The sequence below is a fragment of the Anser brachyrhynchus genome (assembly GCF_964034855.1).
Source record: "Anser brachyrhynchus genome assembly, chromosome: 25".
NCBI lineage: Eukaryota > Metazoa > Chordata > Aves > Anseriformes > Anatidae > Anser > Anser brachyrhynchus.
In genome coordinates, this window is record NC_137718.1 from 6636192 (window position 1) to 6659955 (window position 23764).

Below are 23764 nucleotides of genomic sequence, written 5' to 3' on the forward strand. Positions count from 1 at the left end.
TTACATCAGATGTGCCATATATCGTATAGTAATACAGACAGGAACTGTGACTTGCCTGGTAAATCGCTTTCTGCTTGTAATATGCTGATCTCTGTGGGATGTGGATGTATGAGATCTGTGGATTGAAGGCAGTATTGCAATCTGTAGTATGACGGTTATACATGAGGGATGTTCATATCAAACCCACACTGCAATTTATTGCTTATTCAACCAGCTTGATTTATAAATATTTCACCTTCACTCTTTAAAACTACGCACACAGACAAGCTTTCCAGTGCCAAAGGATGATCAAAGAGGACCATCGAGATGCAGGCTAAGGATGCAAGGGCTGCAGCTTCTCCACAATAAAGCCCACCAAAGTCAAACAGGAGTAAAGCCCGTGATTTTTCTTTGGATCAGTAATAGCTGGTGATCCCTCATTTATTCTCTATCCCATTTGAGCATATTATGTGATAGGCACGGGTTACAAGCTGGTATTGGTCGTTCTGATTGTTCTGGTACAGATTGTTTGATCTTGCTCGGCAGGGGGGTTGGACTAGATGATCTTCAGCGGTCCCTTCCATGCTCAGCCATTCTGTGGTTCTGTTCTGTACAGAATCTGGAGAGGTTCCTTTCCGTCGGTGTTAAGGAACAAATTACAAATTCACCTGTCCTGCTACACTCTCTGTCCATCCTCATAAGGTCAAGAGACTTAGCCTGATGCATTACTAAAACCCAAACCCAGCTCCTGTCAGTCACTGCCGGGTTTATCTGTTAGAGACACCTCTTTCTGCCAACAGCCTAGTTCTATTTTTACTGAGCAAATGCTTTCACACCTCAGCTTCCATGTGTGTGCCCACTTCATCCATTGTTCACACCTAGTTTACTCTTAACACCTCTCAAGGACCTTGCAGATAGGCGTGAAAGGATTCCTCCTTTGGACAGCCATGTGCTCTGATAGGAAGAGGGAAAACAAATAGGAACCAGGGTTGCTGTCAGCACTTAGGGCTATCGAGGGTGGAGAGGAGAGGCCCCATTTGTTCTGGCCTGAGTTACAAGCAGCAAGGGAGCGTATCTTCAATCCAGTCCTTCACAGTTGCTGCCCAGTTTATCCCTTCTCTCTTTGCAAACAGTTTGGAGTTGAAGCTATGTAAGAAGAGCATCCTCTCAGCAGGGGCCTAGATTTTTTGTGTATATTTCAACCAAGCTGCAAATTTCCTGCAATTTTCTGTGTCCAGCAATAGTGAGAGCACAAACATCCAGCAAGGGGTCAATGTGGTCAGACACGGATTCATGACCAACCCATCTGAGGAACCAAGTTTAAGACAAACAGCCCCACACCTGTAATTTAATCACTGAACAAATTTTCCCGCATTGCCAGGAGTGCTAAAGATTCCCTGTGTAATCTCAAGGCCAGGCTGTGCCAGCTCATCCTACAGGCTTTAGGACTGCCTTGCAGGACACCTCATCACTCCCATCCTTCACCGGCTGCTATGACTTCAGTCGGATGTGTTCAGAGTGGCTACTAACCCAAACGTAGTCTTGGAAATATCCCCAGAGCATCCATCTCAGTGACAATTAGACATGAAATATGAATCCTCTTGATATCAGTTTAGTGTCTTTCCAGTAACTTCCTACTTCATCTTTGGAATGTGCACTATTTAAAGAAAGAGGGTCATATATTTAATTGGGATGGAAATAAATGTGTGTGCCAGATATAATTTGACTTTAAAGAATGATCCTAGTGTTCAAAACCTATTAGTTTTCTCTTCCACCTCAGTTATTAATAGCATAGGTGCAAAAGAAATCAGACACTTTTCCTGGGATGAACCATGCTAAAGGAGGTTTGGCCAACCTGTACCCTCTGTGTTGGGCTCTTGAAGGTTATTTGGATGCCTGTGTATCAGAACATCGCGTACAAATGCTTTACTGAACCCAGCCTGGCTGCAATTTACCATGTCTAAGAATAAATACTTCCTAAAAATAAACACGTAATTTCCTAATTTTCTTCCTTTCTTTGTTTTCTCGCCTTGTTTTCTTTCTCTGATTGCTTTTTTCTCTCTCTTTCCTTCTACAAGCCCACCTAACTATCTTCTTTTCTGTGCTTTGTGCAGTCTGGACATTTGAAAAGACCTCTCCTTTTCAGCATTATCGAGCTTCCCTGCACACAAGATTACCCGCAGTAAAGTTAAGTTCACTTACTAAAACTACTGATAGAAGAATAAAACGTCTAGGAGCCAGACCTCTGTTTCACAATCATTTTACAAAGACAGTAATTTCAACCTTGAGACAATCAGTAGACTATTTAAGAAGTGAATCATTGAATTGACTTGAATAAGGAAAAGGATGGTTCTTTATGTCAGAATTACAGCAGGATGAATTTAGTACCTATTTTCAGTTGAAAACCAAATAAACAAATAATAATAATAATAATAAAAATCAATGGCTCAGAGACTACAGATACTTTCACATGTATAATGGACAACTACCATAACAGCATAAAGTGCTTTCCTTACTGTTACTGTCAGACAGCTTTACATCCTTCAATGTCCCTGAAATGAGCGGTAAGATTGGCACAAAAGGCATGAGAAATTTATAAGACTACTGTTTCTTGAACTCCCACTTCTCATTCTTCCTAAGGGAATGTTACAAATAGGGTACCAATCCTCCACATGTCAAAAATAAGGGTTGCTAATTCTTTCCTCTTCCGTGAAGAGTGGAGCCAAGATTTTCAGATGTGACTGACTGGTCATTTTGGAAATCTAATTTGGCACGCCTCAAGAGAACCTGATTTTCATAAGGCATCAGAGCAGTCTTTCCTAGTTCACTAGAGCATGAATCTCGCTCATAATTATTGAGCCCATTTTGTATTCAGCTTCTACTCTCCCTCACGCAGAGCAACAGCAGCTTAAGTGTTCTCATCTCATTTTTTCTTTTCCCACAATTCAATTCTTTCACATTAGCAGGGATGGGGGGAACCCTCTTTGAGATGTATTATTTCATTGAATGTTTCCAACCAGGCTACATTTTTCATGGCCTTTATTTGGATCAATCATGTTAAAAGCTGATGTTGCATTATTTAAGCTTTGACAGGCATAGAATTAAGATGCAGGTTTATTCACTTACAGAAAATGTCAGACTAGAATTAGATGATCACTTTACGGATTGAACCTAACTACTAGAATAGCTGCTTTTTCAAGCAGCAAATGCTAACGTTTTTTGACATATTTTTTTTCGCCAGGTTCTAGTGGTATGAGAATGGGATTTATCAGAACCTGGAGTAAGTTAATGGAAAAATCATCCTGCTCTCTTCTTCAGTGAAAACAACCCGTAGCTGAATACTCAGTACCAAACTGCACTGTACCAGGCTTGGTACTAACATAATAGAAAGCACCCTAGATAGTGTGTACTCACACAGGAATTTAAAGGACTTATGCCTGAGGGCAAGTCAGATTGTCTGCAGCAGACTGCAGTCTTGTCTGGCTTCAGACAGTTCTATAAAGCTATGTTGATTTACAATAGTCAGGACATTTCTTCCTGTAAGTTACATTTTCGACATCCAAAGCGTGGTGCTGCTAAATCCCAGTTACTGAACAGCCGGAGTTCAGCACCACACTCCCCAAGGGGACTGCTGTTCCATGGGGGAGCTCTGGGCATCCCCGAAACTTCCCTCCTGCTGATACACTCCCCCTGGCTCAGGGAGTCCACTGCAAGCATTGGGCCTTATACTCAAATACAGCTTAAAAGTCTCAGTAATAAGAATAAAGCAACTACCTCATGGCTCTGCAGTGTGCTGAATTTCTGTTTTATTGGATGAAATACATGGGCACGGAAATTTTCACGTTATGCACTGCATACCACCGAGTGGGAGCTGTGCTGGGAAATGACAACTGCCCGGGGGTCCCACTGCTTCATTTGGAGCTGGGACAGAGTGACCTGGCCTCTGCTTACCCATCCTCTGGAAGATGCACTTTATAAGGACCTGTGTGCCTTGGTAACAAGTGGGTTAATAAGCAGCTTTTCACATTTTTCTCCTCTGTAGCTTAGTTACCCCACAATGAAGGCAACAGCCTGTTTTTCAGCATGGATCTTATCTTCCTACTCAAGAGGTCACAGATTGCCAGCCTTGTTTTAATGAGCTGTGTCCTGTGAATTTCACAGTCACTTCAAGTCTAATAAGGGAACCCACAGGGGTAGTGTTTTCAATTTTCTCCTCTTTCCTGGCGAGTTTGTACCATAGATCACACGTAGCAGTTCACAGCTGCTAAAAAAGAAAAGAATTAGCTGTATTCCCAATACAGGGATTTTACAATTCAATATTTATGAAGATTGGGGGTCCTCTCATTTGAAAGGCCAAACAGTTTGTTTTACCGTGTGTGGAACATATTATGTTAATATAGAGAACAACTGCTTCCAAGAACTAATCTGGTGATGGTGTTGAAAAGCCCTGCACACTACAGAAATATGATGTGCATCTAAGAATTCTTCATACTTTGTCTAACCAAGTCTTTTGCATGCAAATTAAACACAACTGGAATTCCTGCCCTACCCCCCCATCAGAACTATGGGCTACTTTACAACCGAAATGACACCTAAATGTCTAATTTTAATTTCAAATTCACTCTATAAAAGTACAGCCTGATTGTTTTTCTCCCTGCTAAAGAAGGCCTATGAAAAATGATCAGATCTAAGCTTTACTTAAATGTGTATGAATGAACGCTGCTATCAGCTGGAGATCGCTGCAAAACAGAACTCCTTGAATATTCATTAATTCTTCCAGACATCTGATATTCCCTTGTACACAGAGTACCAAATACTATTGGTCAGTAAACAATACCAATGCCCAGTGGGAAATTTGGAGATCCATTTTTGACTTTTCACCTAAAAGCAAGGTGAAATATTCAACTATTTTGGAACATAGAACATAATATTCATATTCAGACAGAGAACTTTTTAGTTGAGGTGGCATTTGCAAATTAGAGTTGCTCTGTTGAGCAGAACTGAAGTATTTAATTTTAGTGAGATCTGGCATTAGCTTATGCTTTTCTACCATCCATTAGTGTCAGAAATGAGCTATACATCTATTTCAATTACATGTTTGTATAAATATGTTTGTATGCAGATTAAAATAGATTATACATTCAATGTAGGACACTTCACAGTGAAACATCCAAAATAAATCACCGAAAAATTGAGAGAATTTTGTCTTTTCGAGGCAAGGATTTGCTAATTAGCCAGTGAAATGCAGAAGACAAAACGTGATTTTGGAGCAAAGGAAGGCTTCTGTTAAATACTAGGAATGGTCAACGTAGGTCCCAGATAAAGAGGCACTAATGGAAGTGTTTCTCCACCTGTGTCTCTCACACGTACCCCTCTTCAGGATGTGTTGGTCAGTAAGTGCCCTTACTTACTTTCTGCTTAATATACTTTGACTCACTGTAATTTTTCAGTTAAATGAGTAACAATAAGAGATTTCTTGTCTAAAGACATGGCAAATATGTTAAGCACAGCCTCGAAACCTCAATATGCATCTCTCCAGCATACCCAAAGGATAATCATGTGCTCCCACTTTGTGCCCAAATAGGAAGGAGAGCCAGCCGCACAAAAGGAGGCACAGAAGGGTTTTCGAGTGCCCAGTGGATACTTTCTGTGTGTCACAAGGTACCGAGGAACACACTTAGACCCTGCAGGTCACCAGTGAGGCTCATTTTCATGCACCCAATCTGTAATTCCCAGCAGGGAATTATATTGTTAACCTTATACCTTACATATATATTTCTGTTTCCTGCTGGAAAATCTCAGAATTTGAAGAAAGGAAATTCTCCCATGTGTTTGTGGAATGACAGCTTCTACCACCTAAAGAGCAGCAAAAGAAGAGTGTGTGGAAAACAAAGAAAAACAGCTTTATCTACAGTTAATAAAAATTAAATGTCAAGCAGGACAAGAAAAACTGATGTGGTAACATACAGAGGACAGGATCCATGAGAGACTGAGTAATGAAAAGGTCAGGAGAGCCATAAATAAAGCCTGAAATGGCCAAGATCTAGGGAGGGAGAAAGCTCATCTGAAGAGTACAACAGCTCAGGCAATTTAATGAATATGTTTTATGCAAATGGAACAACTACCATTCCAGGTGCAGAAACTGTCTTTACTCTGAACACTACATAACCCCCCGTCAACCATCAAAACAAGGCACAAACTGATCACATGCCTCAGGGGCTGAAGGTCAGTTGTGGAATAGGAGGTGCAGGGCAGACATGGAGGAAAAGGTGGTGCATTACTATCCAAAATGCAATGGAAAAACAACATTAGTGCATGGGTTGTACACCAGAATGAATGCTCCTTAGGGCTCTCTGGCTGTGGGCACTGTGCAATAAAAAAAGTGGAAAGCACCGGCTGATTTTGGCTGACAAAGACTCAAACCAGTGCTCTGGTTGGCGAGAACCAGCAGGGCCAGAGGGCTCAGTGAGCAGTCCCCAGCAAGGTGTTGCATTTCCGTCTGCGCAACCGTCAAACAGCCCCGTCCTAAGGCTTGTCTGGCTGCCTGGCGGGACACAGACCTGGTCACTGCTTCACTTGCCTGTGCCCGAGTCTGCTATCCAATCTGGTCCCCCCAAAGGTTTTCCTGGACAAGCCTGGTTCCTACCCACATCAGTGACCATGCTGACCAGAGAGAAATCACAGGCAAGATGACCTACCCTTCCCTAAAGGGCTCTCCGATGCCCTGTGACAGTATCCCACTTCTCTGCTGTACAAACCCAGAATAAAAAATTACTCCTGCCTCAGTGAAATTGCAGTCATCAATCCCAACTCAGAAAATCAGCCAGCTTAAAATTCAGAACATGCTCATGGGTCTTCCTGAACTGGAGCCTAAAGAGATATGACAAACAAAGCACCACGTGTAAGCACCCACTCGCTCAGAATTGTACCGGGGGTCAGTGGAAGTCAGGGATAAAGCAAAAGTTCGGAGTCCCAGCCCCTTGCCTCAGCCATCAATTATGCTGCGTTCTTCAATATTGTATGTAATGAAGCACGGCACTTTGTTCTAGGCTAGCTGTTCATTTATACCAGCTAGGACCAGTTATTCACTCAGTTCATTATTACGGTTGTCTATCATGTGTATTGCAGGAATAACTGCAAGGCTCAGCCCTGCTGCGCTGGCTGCTCTGCAGACACAACAGAGGCAGTCCCGCACCCAGGAGCTCCCAAGCCCGCTGAAAGAAGGCTGAAAGCAGATGGGCAGAAAAAAACAGGCAGGGGGAAGCACAAGGCTGTGAGACGACTATGATTCAATAAAACCTGACATTGTGAAATTAAATGTGAAAAAAAAAATGTCTTTCCTCTGCTACTGAAAGGTACTTGGAGCGTTGTTCCAGCTGCCCCGCAGGATCTAGGGTCCTACTCCCTCTCCTCTCCCGATCGCTGTTTCAGCCATGTGGTCTGTCTCTTTATGCAGCTTGGCAGCCAAGAGAAGTTTCACTCGGGGAAGGACAAGCCCCTCATGGCCTTCCTTCAAGGGTCCATCAGGCAATGACTCTCTCTGCCTGCACCTGGCATCTGTCTCTCCTCTTTCTATTCTGGGAGGAAGAGAAACAGCTGAGCTCTGCTACCGTATGCGAGGGAGGCAGATGGGGCGTGAATTCAGTAGTGATTGTACTGCTCATTTGTTTGGCATGAAAATGACGGACACATGATAGAACAACCCGGAACAAACATGGGGGGGTATGAATACTGAACAGCATTTACCGTCATTACTTTTCCTGTTACTGCAAGTTTTTCTTCTCATTCAGTGATAAATCTGCATAAACACGGAGGGCTTGAGTTGCCATCCTGATTCTCGTCAGGTATTTTATCTGACAGGCTGTCCTATTTCTAGGATTTCCTATGGTGCATTTCTTTCACTTTCGAGCAATGGGAATAGACGGTTCGGTTTCGCTGCTTAGTTAGCTGCACACAGGCATCCGTGAGCAGTACTGGATGTTTGGGTAACAGGGGTGGAAGGGGGGAGGCATTTGCTTCCTCTATGGGACAGAAACACAGATTCATAGAATTTTTTTATTAACCTTTGGCTTTATCCACATTTAGCTTTCTGAGTTGTAAATCCGTGCAGGATTTGGGGACCAAAGCCCAATTTAAATATAACATATTTGAAGATTAGGTTTTTGTGACATGAACCCCAGCAACCTTCATCAACCTGAATGATTAGTTTGGTGCTTTCTCAGCCTAGCACACAGTTGCTGTTTGTGCATACTACAGAAACACCATTTTATTCAAGCTGAATAAAATTCCCTTAAGCAAAGGTATATTGAAAGAGTGATGGGTCAAAAATAAGATTTATTTGCACTCATAAAATGCAGGCTAGTGTTGCTGAATTTGCACATTGTAACAGCAAAATCATTAAATTCTTTAAATATTCCCACAATAGTCTTATGCTGAATGAGGATCTTCATGAATATTTCAATTACAAGATTAGGCTTGAAAGAACAGAGTTGTTTCAATTTTGAATCACCCTTCCTCAAATAACTTGCCCTATTTGGTATTAAATGAGGCTGAATTAAATCCCACAGCCCCTCCGTGTGCACTGGGGGTGATGGGGTCTCTGCAGCTAGAACCACCTACCTGTCTCTCCTGCTCTTGCTTTGAATAGACCAAGGAGAGCTCGATTCATGAGACACTGAAGTCTTGCCATCTCCTTTGGCAAGCAGAAACGTATTTAGATGGCTTGGCCAACATGCTTCCCCTCCTCCTTGCCCACTGATATTTACAATATTTGTTTAATGTTAATTTAAAGGCTCAGCTTTGCACTGCGGAGTGCTGCACCTGCCCCCTCTCTGTACAGAAGCACTAACAGGGACTCTACATCTGACATGCACAAAGCCAGTCTTGTTTCTGCAGGACTAAAGAGAGAGTTAGAGAGCAGCAAATAATACTGTGCTGCACCGCTCAGCTCATTTCTACTCCCAGGATAGGAAAGGTCATTGATTTTCTCCTCTCTCCCTGCACAGACTTGAACGGACTATGATTCAAACACTTTGTGAAAAAAGGCAGAGCCTTTTTTACCACTTCATGTCCTGGTTCTGATCTCATGGAAGCAACCAAAATTTAGCATTAATTCTGAGGAGTTATTCCTGATTTTACTGATGTTAATTAAACCATGCTAACTATTTTTCACTCATTCAGCTCACCCCACTGAGCTAAATTCTGTATTTGCCTACATACACAAGTGACCTCCAGTGCTTGCTAACCAGTGGCATCACTGAAGTTGCTCTAGAATTGCATTCAACATATGAAACTCAGACTTCAGTGTGACTTTAGTTAGATTTCATGTTCCTTGGGAAAGTAGTTGCATGTTTGTGCTACCTCATTCTAGCTTAAACAGGATGCCTTGACAGTCCTGTAATGCAGATAACGAACCTCTTCCAGCAAAACTGCAGAATTAGGCTTTGCTTTTCAGCAAAAGCGATTCCACCAGCACCAGCTGTTCAACACAAACCACTTCCATATGCATTTTCTTATGCACAATAAAGTCTGAAAATGCAACCCTCCCCTCTGTTCCCTGAAAGCACAATCACTAGTACTCAAAGGCTGAGTTCTGGTCTGCTAGATGTTGGCAAAGCAGAGGGACCCACTGGGCTCCACTGGAGTGTCTTCCCATTTCCCTAGCGTAAGTGAGATCAGAATTTGGCCTTGACTTCTTCGTGTAACAAAGTGCCAACAGCTAGATTCTCCTGCTGCTCACACACACCCAGGTGACCAGGCATCCCTGGAAACGAAGTCCTGACCGGTGTCAGCGCAAATATCAGAATCAGACTTTCAGTAGTTATCGCTGTTTCCCTGGCCCTGAAATGCTGCCACTTTTATGCATGGACTTAAAGCTTGCCTAGTTTCCCTGTAACTTCATTAAGTATCCTCTCCATCATCCCCCCAACTGCTGCTTAACACAGTCTGGCAACACGCCCTCCTGTATCGCAGCGGATATGGCTGGCAATGTGTGGAGCTTATGACGGGGCATTAATTACTTGAGCATAAATAACATTCCCTCTTATCTCCACTTCAAGATCCGCTACTTCTAATGGTAATATATCCATAACAACAAATTAGAGAAAACAATGAAAGGGGTAAATCTAAGCCGAAAAATGAGTGACAGTTCTTGCAATGACTGAAAATTAAAGCCAGGCAAGCTCAAATGAAAAATAAAGGTACATTTCTAACAGTTGTGTTGATTATCCCCTGGAATCACGTACCAAGGAAAGAGCTGTATTTTTCGTCTCTAGATACCTTCAGATCAATCTAAGAAATGTAGTTTAGTCAAAACTAATAGCCTTAATGAGCATAAGTATGGAAAATCATACAGGGAAAAAAAAATGTATGAGCAATACAGGTCAGCCGGGCTATATATAAGCACTGGTAACAACGCACAAGAAAAGAAGAGTTAAAAAACTGGGCCCGGGAGAGCAGCTGATACAATAAAATGTCTTGGATTGCAGGCCTCCCTCCCACTCCAGTCTCCAAACCCTCAAACAAAATCAAGCTGAATGACAAAGCCTTTACTGTAAGCAATTCTCCCTTCCTGCCTCCATTCACAGCTCATTAGCTCTCCTGCATTGGAAAGGTGTTCCCCAACTATTCTGCCACAAGAAGAAAAATAAAGAAATATAGCTTTTGTGTGCTCAAAAACTCTCATTAATGATCGCAGGACAGAAATGTATACCTGGAATCAAATTACTTTCATGCTGCTGAGGGCTGCATGGTGTGTTTGTGCTGTGCAGTGCAGTATTTAGCTGTACGATGGAAAAGCGTTTGAACACGTAGGTTTGCCTGCTGGAGAGACGGTGTGTACGTTTCCGTCTGTATGAAGGCACCTGTACTCAGGAGGAATAATAGAGTCCTCAGGTGGTGGTCTAATATGCAGGATTCAGGTATGCACATTTGTGTGGGGGTGGGTGTTTGTGAATAACTGTGTGCACTTTGTGTACACACACAATAGGGACAGCTCCTGTCCCGTGTGTGGCAGGAGCACTAGCTGTGTTATGTACACAGACTTCTACAAGTATATGTTATTGTGGATGGCTACTGTTGTAAATTCTGCTTATCACTCATACATTTGTAAGGCAGATATAATTATTCAACGTTTTCAATATGTATTTTTAGCTTGTTTACTGAGTGCATTATATAAATGTGAATGGTTATTTGTGGATGAATGGTGTGTTTACAGGCTATAAATGTTTCTCGTGGAGTATTAGTTATTAACATTTCTGAAAGTGCAGAGGCTGATGAGTGTACAGTATATATTGGTTATTTATGTGGGTGGATACATCCATGTGAGCTATTTCGGCTCACATAAGAGATACAGACCTGTATTGAAACCTTCATCACAGCAGGGAGTAGGTTGGCCATGCTTTATTCCCATGGTTTATTGTCCCACACCTGTTCAGGGAACAGCAGGGAAACTGATACACATTTCAGAGATGACATTCCTGGAAGAGGAAAAGGGGCACCCTTTTACTTTCAGAACAGTTCTACATGCTGAATGAAGTAAATCTTTCATTGGGAAGCATTTCAGGAGAAGGAGAACATAAGACAATCCTGAGGCCTGCCTGAAATGCTTTGTGAAGGGTACGACTTGACTGCATCACCAAAACCCACGTAACTGAGTGCCACGCAACCTGAAAGTACGGTTCCCCACCTTTTATTTATCAAATACAAGGTGCATTCAGCTCCCGAGGAGACCCTCCTCCAGATCTGCTCAGCTTATTAAAAAAACACAGGAGGATGTTTTGCCTGTTCTCCAGCACTCAGGGAAGTTATTTGCTAATGCTCACACTGACACTGTTTGAAGCATGTATTCAGCAAGGTACTTAGGAATATGTGCAAATTCCGAACACATAAGTAGTCCATGGAAGCCGACAGAGTACACAGCTGCATAAGCGCTTTGCTCAAGAGGAGAGCAATACACTTCTTGCCTTAATCCCATGCATTGTAATAGATGTGCACACCTCCTCCCCAACTCCACACTATTCAGCAATTATTCTGCCCCTAATACTTGACATGCAACAACAAGCGTTCCTAACGCGTAGGCTATATGATGTCTCAGACTTGACAGTATTAGGAAAGAGCAGTTTTGTGTGATGAAATCTCAAGGGCAATGAGCATGTGAAATAACTTTTTGGCTATTTGAAGATGGCTAGCTTCTCTCTGGAGCGTGAAAACCAGGTAGGGGAAGAAAGATATGGCTGCAGCCTAGTGGCATTTTCCAAGCTCTCTAGTGGCATTTTTCAAGCTCTCTCTGTCTGCAATGACACAAGGGGCCCAGCAGGCCCTCTCATGCTGAATTGAACTGGGCAAGTCAGCTGAGAAAAAGAATACTCTTCTAGGATACCTCTCCCATTTTTTTCTCCCTCTATTCTTCTGAGGCTTAGTATGGAAAACATGGAAGCTAAGCAGAAAAACTAAAATGCATTTCTTTGAAAAATACTTCACTCTTCATGTCTACAGGATGCTTTCTAGAACTGACGAGCACTTCAAATGCATTTCCAAACTTACTGCATAAGATAATGGTAATTCCTATATCCTGGAGGCCAAGCTGAATGTTGACTCAACACAGTTTTAAGTACAACACAGCCATGTCATGCTCATTTTTCCAACCCCCTTAGAAAGAAATATACATTTCCCTTTTATTTGCATTATAACACTAGGTCTCTTAAAAATACTATCACTGACCCCTATATATATTATTTTTCTCTTTGTTTACATGTCAATAGCACCATTCTATTAATCCTGAATAGCTTTCTATTGCCATTTTTTTATCATCTTCAAATATCAAGAGAAAAAAATCCTAGTATGCTGTCCAGTCCATCCCTACTAAGATGTATATTTATTTCATGGATATACATACAGTGCTTATATGCAATGTAATGCTTGCATAGTATACTTTCTTCAAGAATAAAGTTCCATTTTGATAAAGAAGTAATCTTGCAGGAATCTTATTTTTCCATAGATTTTGGGGGGTGACAAAAGATTTTCTCTAATAAGGCTATTTTTTTCCCCACATTGTTCAGATTTCCAGCAATTTTCCCACCTAACAGGCAAAAATCCCTTTTCTGGATGTAAATTCTTCTTTGTGGAGCTATGGTTTTACGCCTATCTCTTGTAAAGACCAAAATTGCTAACTTAATTTGGTTCTTCACAGGAATAGCAACCTTAATTGACCTGCAGGACAAAACGTGTCTGAAACACTTGCAGAAGTTACCAGCAGGTTAGCATTAGACCCACTGAGATGTTACTGCTTGCCATTGACAGGACATGGGGAGCTGATCCTGTTTCGGACTTATTTATAGGAAGGAAACTTGTGCAAATAATCTGATGCAGCTGCATTAGAGAAGCCACCCAAAGCAGACACTCTGCACCAGCTCATTTATTGCAACTTACAGAACAAAACTTCAGTCATGTTAATCCCGTTCTGCACTACTGTGTCTTCCAGCTCACAAAAAGTGAATGTTGCAGGGCCAAATGCCAACCAGCGTGCTTGCACTAGTGTGGCCAGATGGCTTCAGTTATGTCAGTGCATGTTCCCATTAGCTATAAGAACATCATCATCTAAACCCTTATTTTAAGTATGTATTTTATGGAAGAGCAGACAATTTTGCAAACTGTCACTTACCCAGTCTACCTACTCCAGGGACTCTGTGAAATTCCAGATCATTTCAAGCTCCCAGATGGCTACATGTTTTGTTTTAAATCAATTGGAAATGGGACACCCAAGACAGGGGAAAAACAAAACAAAACAAAAAAACTTTACTGGAGGAAGATCCAACCTTTCTCTGATCATGGACAGCCTAAGAAATGTATCAGAGATTCCATGAAAAGAGTGCACAAAGATGGCATTTCAGTTTGAGAGGATAGTCAAAAACATTGGATAAACATGCTAAAGGTTTACATGGAAAACTATCCTGTTAACGTCACACATTTTGCGGGAAATAAATGACAATGACTGTGATTTTGGAGGAAAACACTAAACTAACTAAACTACACTCTGTTTGCAAAAATGATGAAAACAAAACACTCCACTACATACCAGAGAGTTTTTTTCATCTTCTTTTAATTAAGCAGTAACAATGTCTACAACACATTGACTCACAAGTTAGGTGAAGGTATGAAATCACATTCTTCATACTGAGATGGGAGACTCTAGAGTTTTACTTTTTAAATACCCTTGTGAGGGGGGATAAGTTTTGAACGTCCAATGAATGTCTTTTGTAACAGTCAGTGGTGGGAATTCCAATTTTAATCATGATTGTATTTAGTGAGCCTTGTCCACAGAGATCAAAATACTTTGCGAAAGAGCGCAAAGCTCAGAACCTCACTGTACAGGTAAAAGAGGAGGGAAACTGAGGCACAGTGCTGTGCAGTGACTCGGCAGGAACAGGCAGGCAGTAGAGATCTGGACACAAATCTCAGGTCCCTGACTCCCAGCCAGTTCCTGACTTGCTGGGCCACAGTCTCCCAGTAAGTGTGTGTGGTTATCTACTGTCCAGCAGTTCTTGTGTTATACAGGCAGATCTTCTTTCACCTCTCCTGCTGTCCCGTTGGCTCCATTCATTCCTGCAGGCTCCCTGTCTTCTTCCTCTTCCTCTTCTTCCCCTCTTGCTGTCTCTGCTTCTCTGCCCCCGCTCAGGAGGGTGGCACTGGAGAGGTGGCTGAGGAGCTGGCCTTCCCGGCGGGACTCAGCCAGCTCTTTGGCACAGCACACAGGAGTGTTGGTCTCGTAAGTGCTATGGAAGCTGTTGTAGTCAACTTCGTAAAAATCCTTCTCCAGGGTGAGGACGGGAGTGAAGCGATGTCCCCACAGCACCTCAGTGTCCATGTAGGAGCTGCGAGCCTGGCAAGTCATCCCTGGATGGAAAGAGAGGGATGTTAAATGCAAAGCTTCCTTACATGCTCACCCAACCACTTCTTTCGTTTAAAAGCACTTTCATGTTATCTCCGTACCGGATTGATCTGGGACATAGAAAAAACCTTTGCTTAGTAAGTCTCACAAAAGGCTCTATCACGAAAAAGCCGAGCCCTCAGAGGAAAAAGGGTGGATTCGACACCACATCTTCAGATTGTATCCTAAACCCTGCATTAAGGGTCTGCAGTCTGGTATCTCTAAGCAGCTTCTCTCTGTCCTCACATTGCCCTGCTGAGATGCTGCTTGCCTGTGCGGCTGCTACTAGCAGCACTTCTGGTGAACCATGTGCTAAAACGACATGCGACCCTGCCAATGCACCTCAAATCCTGACTCACACAGTAGAACGAAGCACTGCCCTGCCAAAGCACCTGGCTGCCTGCACCCCCACTGGGTCTGATGCTGTCCCACTTGAGCTACAGCCCTACCAGCTATTCCCTCCTGCACTCAGGTTAAGACAAGTGATATAGCCTGAAAGGTGGAGAAGGCCCCAGCTCCTAGTGGTTTATATGGCGTGCTGGCTTATAAATACCTTCGGAGGGTTCCATCCAACTGTATCAGGTTTGCTGACCCAAAATCCACAACATTACACAGTCAAGCTCAAGAGCATATTGAAATCAATGCATTAATGGATTAGATATTGAATGAACAGTGGGCAACGTGAAACTGATTTTGTCCAGCTTCTTCTCCCAAGGATCAGTGTTTTTTTTATGTACTTTGATAAATTTTGAAGAGAAGCTTTGCAGAGCAGGTGTAAGCATTCAGCTTTGGCAAAACTGCAAATGACTTCTTTTGGAGTCACCTGCTGACTGAGAAGTCAAGGTTGACTTCTCTTCCAACTATTTGTCTTCTGCTTGTCCTAAATATGTTAGATTTATGGACTTAATTTTGGTGAAATTTAGAAAACCTGACTTCACAAAGTTCTCCCACTACTCTCTTTTGGAGGGTGAGAGATAGGCCTGCTTGCAACACATTCAAAATAGGCACTTAATCCAGTTCCCGACCAATACTTCCAAGTCCACCCCACAGCCCAAGGTACAGTAACAGAAATCTAAAACATCGCACAGGGGAAAAATATCAGTGTCAGATGCTTCAGGAAAGATCATATGTATTCATGTGAACTTAAGTAAATGTCTGAAAACTCAGAATAATCAGAAAAAATTTCCTTTAAAAAAGGGCACCTTTGAAAAGTGTTTTTTTTTCTTTTTTTTTCTTTCCCTGTCATAATTGCTATAGTTCATTAAAAGACACCCACACAAGCAAGTTACACTGATGGTTTTACCTGTCTTTTATTGCTTTCCTTAGCTTAGAACTACTAGGACAGGAATGTATAGTTTCTTTTGGTTCTTGAAAGGGGAAAAGAGGGACAATGACACACATAACACTTAGCAAAACAGAACTGGAAATTTCTCAGACAGAAAAGCCAATTTTTCCCCCAAGGAGAGCTGCAGGAGTACTTGCTTCTGGGCAGGAACAACAAGTACAGAGTTAGTCATAGTGTTGTAGCGTGTCTGCTTCCTGGACCAGCAGGAACCAGGAAATGCAGAGGCTGCATGAAAAATACAATAATGGAAGAGGAAAATTACCCCAAGTGTTTTTACCTTAAGCAGAAACTCTACTTTTCAGAACCTTTTCAGAAAACTCAGCTTTTGCTTTAGGAGTAAAAATCTGCGTGGAGATCACTCCTGACTATATGCTTCAGGTGACGCTACTACGTGCAGCATCGCCTGCCCTGGGCTCCTCAGTCCTTGAGGTGAAGACAGTTTAATCTTCGCTCCCTTCTATCAGCTTGTAAAGAGCAGCTCAACATGCAGGCAGCTTGCAGAGTCCTGCCAACTTTATGTTTTTTTCTCAGACCTGTGTCACTGATGCTTATCACACCATTCATCCCCAAGTGCAAAAGCTTTTGTCACAGACTGTTTAAAGGGTCAATAATGCAGGGTTGCAGGGCTAATCTCATGCTGGATGACCAGTAACAGGTGCACATATGTTAGGGAGACAGTTAAAATAAACTAGCCCTTTTTCCTTCAGAACAGCTGGTTTTGTACCAAAATTCACAAAGGCCTTCAGGTGCTTCCTCCAAGCTCTGAGCAATTTCAAAGCCCAGAGATGAGAGCAGGAGAGGAGGCCGCTCCTCTTCATGGGATTAGGTCCCGTAAACGAACAGGTTGATTCGTACTGTGGCTTTCCAGGTGCTGCCTGAAGGTATTGTGTTGTGGAGCCCAGGGCCAAGATGGGGTGTCCCTGCTAAATGTGGGGGCCTGAGGCACCCAAGGGGAACTCCTGCCTTGTAATGAGGGCCTGAAATAGCTCTGTCGCTGGGGGCAGTACCTGACAGTGAACCTGAACTCCAGAGACACAATCACAGTTATCTCCTGCTGTAAGTATTCAATTAAGGAAGGAACAATAGAAAGCTTTCATCAACCAAATACTGCACACTGCCAGCTTCCTGCAGGAGCTGCTTTCTGTAACCCCAGGGGTACACAGAGCCAGCACAATAAAACAACTTGTAATTGCTTCATAATCCCATTCAAATATTCCTTTTTAGCACATGTGCAGTGGTATTTTAATTGCGTGGGGACATACTGCTTGGCAACTCCTACATTACCCAGTAAACAACAGCATTGTCTCTGCTTCAAATTCCATTAAGTGCCTGCTTTGCAGGCTGCCCTGTGCTCTCCAGCCTGGTTAATTAATGCATCTGTAATGTCCCTGGCTAATTATTGCCTCTATAACTGCAAAAAGATGACAGAGGAGGTGTGGAAACAATAAACCTTACTTTTATTAACAGCACATGGATGCAGCCACTTTCAACTTGCACACAACGTGCTCTGAACATCAAAGTTTCGGCTTGCACCAGGGCTGAGTAATTCACCAAACTCACATCTTTCAGACATTGCTCTGGGGTCTCCGCACGAATAAGCGGTTTCATTTCACAAGCCTTGCCTACCCAAGTCCATGGGACATCTTGGGTGTAGTGAATCGTCACGTCGTACGCTGACATCCATCAAGAACCACACCAGCCTTGCCACTACTGTTCTCCCGCGGTGCAGAGGTGCTGTCCTGCCCAGCCCTGCCCCAAGCACTGACATCTTAGAGCGCACGTGCAAGAAGCTGGGGGAGATTTCAGGCTCCTCAAATTTCTTGCAAAAATAATCGTAACATTTTTGGTCTTGACAAATGCTGCTAATCCTTTTCTTAAAATAGATATAACTACATCTTTGGGGTTTAAGCAGAGTGGATATTTGGTATAGTTACAGAAAAGGAAGTAAGTGGTATTTGGTGACTTGGGCCTTTTATTTAAATATGCTTCACACCAAAAGAATATCCTCATTTCCCCTTTGTCAGTACAAGCAGATGTTTTTCAAACCCTATTTCCAAATAAAAGTCACCAAGATTTGTATTTGTCAAGCATATTGATTTTTCCAGACAGTGGGACCATTAAAAGTTTAATTTTCTCCTAAACGATCTGGTTTAAAAATGAAAAAGTATTCTTAATATAAATTTGTACAAACTGTCAATTGTATAACATGTAAAGTATGTAAAATCTTCAACTTTCAAGTTTTAGCTACAGCTTTTTCATCTCATAAATTCATAGCCTCGCTTTCAGTTGAAAAAAAAAAATCAATTTTAATTGAAACCAGAAAAAAAAAAGCCCAAAGTTATAAGCAGATGCACCAAGTTTTCAATAAAGCTGGAACCAGTTCCAAGGGTTTTAGAAAGCTGGAGACCAGCGGGCTGTCTCCTGGTTTCGGGTTCTGCAATAAGCAATTCATAGAGTTTTAATGATAATTTCATTATAGCAGAACCCTAAGAAGCGGATTTTTGGTCTGTTGGCTGGAGTCACTACATCACAGACTCTATAACAGTTTGTGCATGTTCCTGTTTAAGGCAGCCTTCTTAAACTGCTTGTTTCTGGTTTCCAGAAGATGAAAAGATGCAAAATATATTGCTACGTGTATTAAACCAGGTGTTTCATTACATTCAAGAACAGAGAGAGTCAGTGAGGAAAGATTAGTGGGTAAAATAGGTGTCAGGGAACTCTACCAAAAAGGCACTTTTCTGTCATCAAAATCAGTTGGGATCAAGCAGCTTACATTTTATCAAAGACAAAAGAACGTTAATACATGCTGATAAAAAGCAGTTATTTGATGGCTCACTCAGTAAGGAGCCTATTTTTTTCTGCAGTGTACTCAATGGGAGTTGCAGATTTCAGAACGTTTCGCTGCTTGCAGTGCCACTGATTATGCAACTGGAGCAGACGCTTCTGGCTCTGCCACACTGCTAAAGAAAGGGGAAATTCTGCAGGAGATTGCTCCCGATTTCCAGGCCTTGTGTACCCTTAGGTTACCAGTTAAATCAAACTTCATTATCACAGGCCAAATCTAACTGCATCTTGCAGCTCTTTGGTTATCCAGAGACGAACCAGCGGTCTCCCTCCGACTGTTGGAGGATGCACATTTTTTTAATGTACCAGCACAGCCAGTACCCTTCTTGGCAGTTTTACAGGAGAGGGCAAGGGCAAGAGGGCCACAAAGCATGACCAAGACTCAAGAAATCGCCACAGGCTTCAATCTGATCACATCAGCAGCATAGCTGAATCTTTCAGTGCTGTTACAGCCTGAACTTTCTCAGTGGGTAGAGATATCCCAACCCCTGGGGCTGTCAAGACAACATTTTTCATCAGCCTAAAATTAACTCTCCTCATTTAAATGCCACAGAGCTCAGTGATTATCTGCTGGCAGCACGTCCTGTGGATGCTGACTGTATGTTTGCCATATTTGCTGGGCTCTCCTTGCAGTTCAGACATAGATATTGCTGGAAGAGATTTCACTTCTATGTCCTTGTTTTTATACGCTACTGTGTGCAGGGTGACGTTTTCCTCTGTACCAGGTACACTAAAGCTGCATAAAATATGCTCTGCTCCTTGAGCTGAGCTCCACCTACACTGCAAAAGTACAGAGGAAGAACTGATGGACTCAGAGGTATAGTAACAGACTGATGGCAAGCAGTAGTTATAAAAAATTTAATTCTATCACTCTAATTAAGCAATACACGCCTTTAGATTAGCACCAGCGTTTGGATAGTTATAAAATTTATTAGTCCCTTCGCATTAATCAGACAAAAGAACACTGTAACCTCCAAAAAGTCAAAATTCCTCCAACTTCAAAAGGAATTTTAGAAGGTAGGATCATGGTCCTCCAATTATTTATGCTTGTCTCTTTTACAAGAAGAGTCTGCCCTTGATTCACTTTTATTTTTATGCCAGAGAAGAGTAATAGGATTTTAATTTTTCTGAATGCTCTCCAGGAATGTAAAAGCTCCCAGGCACTGAAAAAAAAAATAATAAAGTAAGGACCTTAAGATTTAAAAATCTTGGGTTCAATTGCCATGTCTCTACCAGGCAGAACCTGAGGCTTACACTGTGTAAGTTTAGGCCCCTCACAAAGGTATTTATAGGGACTGCAGAGGCACCTAAGATGAGTAGCCTGCTACCATCCACCTCTGGAAGACAACTCAGTTTGTGAAAAGAATGACTGGAGGTGTCTGGCTCTTCCCTTTAATTATATAGGCAGTTTCTGTGACAGTTCTGCAAGGTCCTTCGTGCAGAAAAGAAAACTTATTTATATGCAAAATGCAAAGCAAAACAAGACAACCCAAACCAGATGATGAATGCATGAAAAATCCACTCATTAATTAACTTCCTTTGTTCTCCCAAGAAAATCATGACTAATTTCAGGATTTCTTATGTTGTGACTATGACTTTTTTAATTTGCAGCCACAAAATTTTACTGTATCTTCTGTAAAGATGGATAATTTGAGGTGCAAAAAGGTTACATTCTCATAGGGACAGGATGAGGAACGGAGATGCAGGATCCTGACTGGGAGTAAACTGCTTGCAATCATGAAACCGTGGTAAGCCAGAAGTGTATATACCTATCCTTTCTTAAAAGTTTATTAAAACTTTGTTTAGCCGCTGGACTAATCAGGCCTTTGGACTGCCTCCTGTGGGTTATTTAATGTAGGTTGGAAAAAGAGGCAGAGAAAACCAGTGAGGACCAAGGATGAAGTAAAAAGCACCAGTATGTCTGCCCAGACAATCGCAACACTGGACAGCGTAGTTTCAGAGTGAGGATAGCAGGACAGCTACTGAGAGATTGAGTTTTGGTTAATTGTCAGGAAATAGCAGCAAAACGGGAAAGTTGGAAGGGAAGAGAGTGTCTTCAAATTATTTTCCAGAAAGTCTATGTACACTGCTTCATCACATGGAATGACAGTGAGGGGGGAAAAAAAAAAGGAGCCTCCAATGTTCTCTAATTGTGTCAGCCATTTCTTCACCACATAACCCAGTTTGCTATGCGAGCACATGGAGGAGGTGTGCAAATCTCCACTGCTTTTCTGCATTCTGGCAGCCTTGCTTGATGTAATAAGTTGAATTAGGCATCAGGAGGGTAAGGGCAAGAGGCTTGGCCCAACGACAGCCTAGCCCTGCTCTGTCGACCGGATGGCTCTGATTTTTGTTTTCACTGTGGCAAGAAAAAATGTATTCACCTAGCAAACAGATTTTTCACCTTCAGTTTCCTTCCTTTTATTGTAGATCAAATTTGGGCCAGCTGATCTCGACAAGTGTCCCTTTAAGATATGGCACAAGAGAATTAATTCCCTAAAGTAATCTCTGTGGCCAATTCATTAAGTAAGCGCTGTGAGTGATGCTGCTGCTTTCAAGATGCCCACAAAGCAGCACTGGAAGTCAGAACACTTGTCATCTATATTGATTTTGCCTTTACAGTGGTTATTTCACTCAGCAATGATCACCCCGGATCTGCCCAGAAACTCAGTCTCCCTTTGGTGTTTTTAACCTGTTGTCAAGTCACAGTGCCACAACCATACTAAAATATTGATTGGAAACACCCTTGCCAGTGGGCTTTCTGCTGCAGCTGGCTTCGTGGGTTAGGAAGTAAAATAGTTGTGGGTCCCTGGAGAGCTCTCACTTGACTAATAAAATGTTTATTTTCTTCTTCAGGAAAAGAGAAACACTGCATTTTAGGCTGGCTGATGTGTTTCTTGTGTGTTGGTGTTCTTCAGTTTGTTGTTATTTACCCTTTTAAAAAAATCAAGTCTGCTGGAAAACAAAAGTATTGTCTTAAACCACAATGTTTGTCTTTGTTAAAACAAACAAACAACTTGAAGCATTTTAGAAATTCAAGTCAACTTGAAACAAAAACATTGTTTTAAATCATGTTTCATTTTGTAAAAAACAAATAAACAAACAACCAAAACACAAATAAACAGTGACTCACAGTGTTCCAACTCATTAGAATTTCTTCTACACGTCTTATTTGAAACTATTTACCATCTTTGACTTCCACTGGATAGGAATTAAACGTAAATGTCAGTGAGAAGAGTTACTTGTTTGAGAGGAGGACAATGCATTTCATTTGTAATGTGTGTGGTTGGTTAAAACTACTGGAAATGGTTATAAAATTGCTGTCCTGAATGTTTCAGTGAATAGTATTCACACTTCTACTCAGAAATTATGCTTAAAATTTCTTCAGTTATTTATATGTTGACAATCACCAAAGCGCAGTCAGGTCTGACCTGCTTTCCAAAAACCTTATGAAAAATATAGCTCTTTTCCCCACCAGTGCAGGCTCTATTCAGGGTATGATTTGTTGCTATCTGCAAAGACTGGGTAACTTTCCATTAATTTTTCCTCCTGCCAACTACAGAGCTGAGCTACCTCTGGGAGAGCACGCAGGACTTGCTTCCCTCTCAGGCACCATGAGCAGTGCTATGTATGCTGACCAGTTATACCCCTGCATGCTGTGACCATGGCTGCTGATTTTTTCATAGGGGTTTCTAAGGGAACAAATGGCCTGTTGTATTTTCATACTGTCCTGAACCTGACCAGGTTGTCATAGCGTCATGATTTAATAGAATCACACTGCAAGTAAATTATACCATTCCTGAAAGCAGATAGGGCTTGAACAGCGTGATAGGGAGGAAAGAACCAAAAGAATTTGCTGGGAGCAAAGGTTAAAGTATGGAGGTAGGGATTAAAGACCCCTGAATGGGCTTATCAATATCATGAAGTGCAAGGACAAAGCAGGAAAGCAGAAACTTCTGCAAGCCACTTTTGTCATGGCAAAATATTACTCGCCTGGCTACCATGTGTCATTCAGAAAATCATCTCAGCCTCTGAGTCTGATAACAGCAGCATCTGAGGTCCACTCTGCTCTAAGTTCAATGCAAACTGTCTCTTCGAGCTCCATTTTTGAAGTTTCACAGCCTGCCTTCTGAGACCAGAACAAATCATTTCCACAGATGTATGCTCCTTAATATCATTACACACTGGCCTGTACAATCCGTCTGGGAGAGGAGCCCATTTGTAAAGCAATATTATTCCTATGCCATGCTTTTAATTTTGAGGTTGTTATTGATAATGACTTCCTCTCACACATATCTAGCAGGGGCTGAGCTTTCATGAGAGGATGGCAGTGCAGTAGCTGTTCAAACAGAATTTGATAGTGTCACTGTGCGGAGAGGAAAGAGGCTTTGGACGTGCAAGGAACTGCATTCCACGCTCAGATTACGAGGTTCTAGTTTCTGGTAATTGTTTAGGCTACAAAATAAGCTTCCATTACAAATCCTCCCCTTTGATATTCTTTTCCACCCACCCCTTCTTTTGCCACATTTCTACAATATTCTGCTGGGAAAGAATATTTGCCTAGCAATGCCACATGAATTCCACTCGTACAATACAGTACTCCAACCTAAGTGCAGTGTAATCTATACATAACCACCCATTAGCTGTTTGAAAAACTCAGCTATTGCTAT

General features: G+C 42.1%; 1 protein-coding gene across 3 annotated transcripts in view; it reads right to left on the reverse strand.

Annotated features, from left to right (window-relative positions):
* Positions 1 to 13934: 13934 nt before the first annotated feature.
* KCNJ5 (potassium inwardly rectifying channel subfamily J member 5) overlaps positions 13935 to 23764 on the reverse strand; it is a 63742-nt gene continuing 53912 nt past the window's right edge. For all 3 annotated transcript variants that reach the window (XM_080567520.1, XM_080567519.1, XM_080567521.1), the window contains one exon: positions 13935 to 14871. In XM_080567520.1, the coding sequence (XP_080423646.1) occupies positions 14525 to 14871 (347 nt within the window). In that variant the 3' untranslated portion in view covers positions 13935 to 14524. The remainder of the gene's footprint in view (positions 14872 to 23764) is intronic.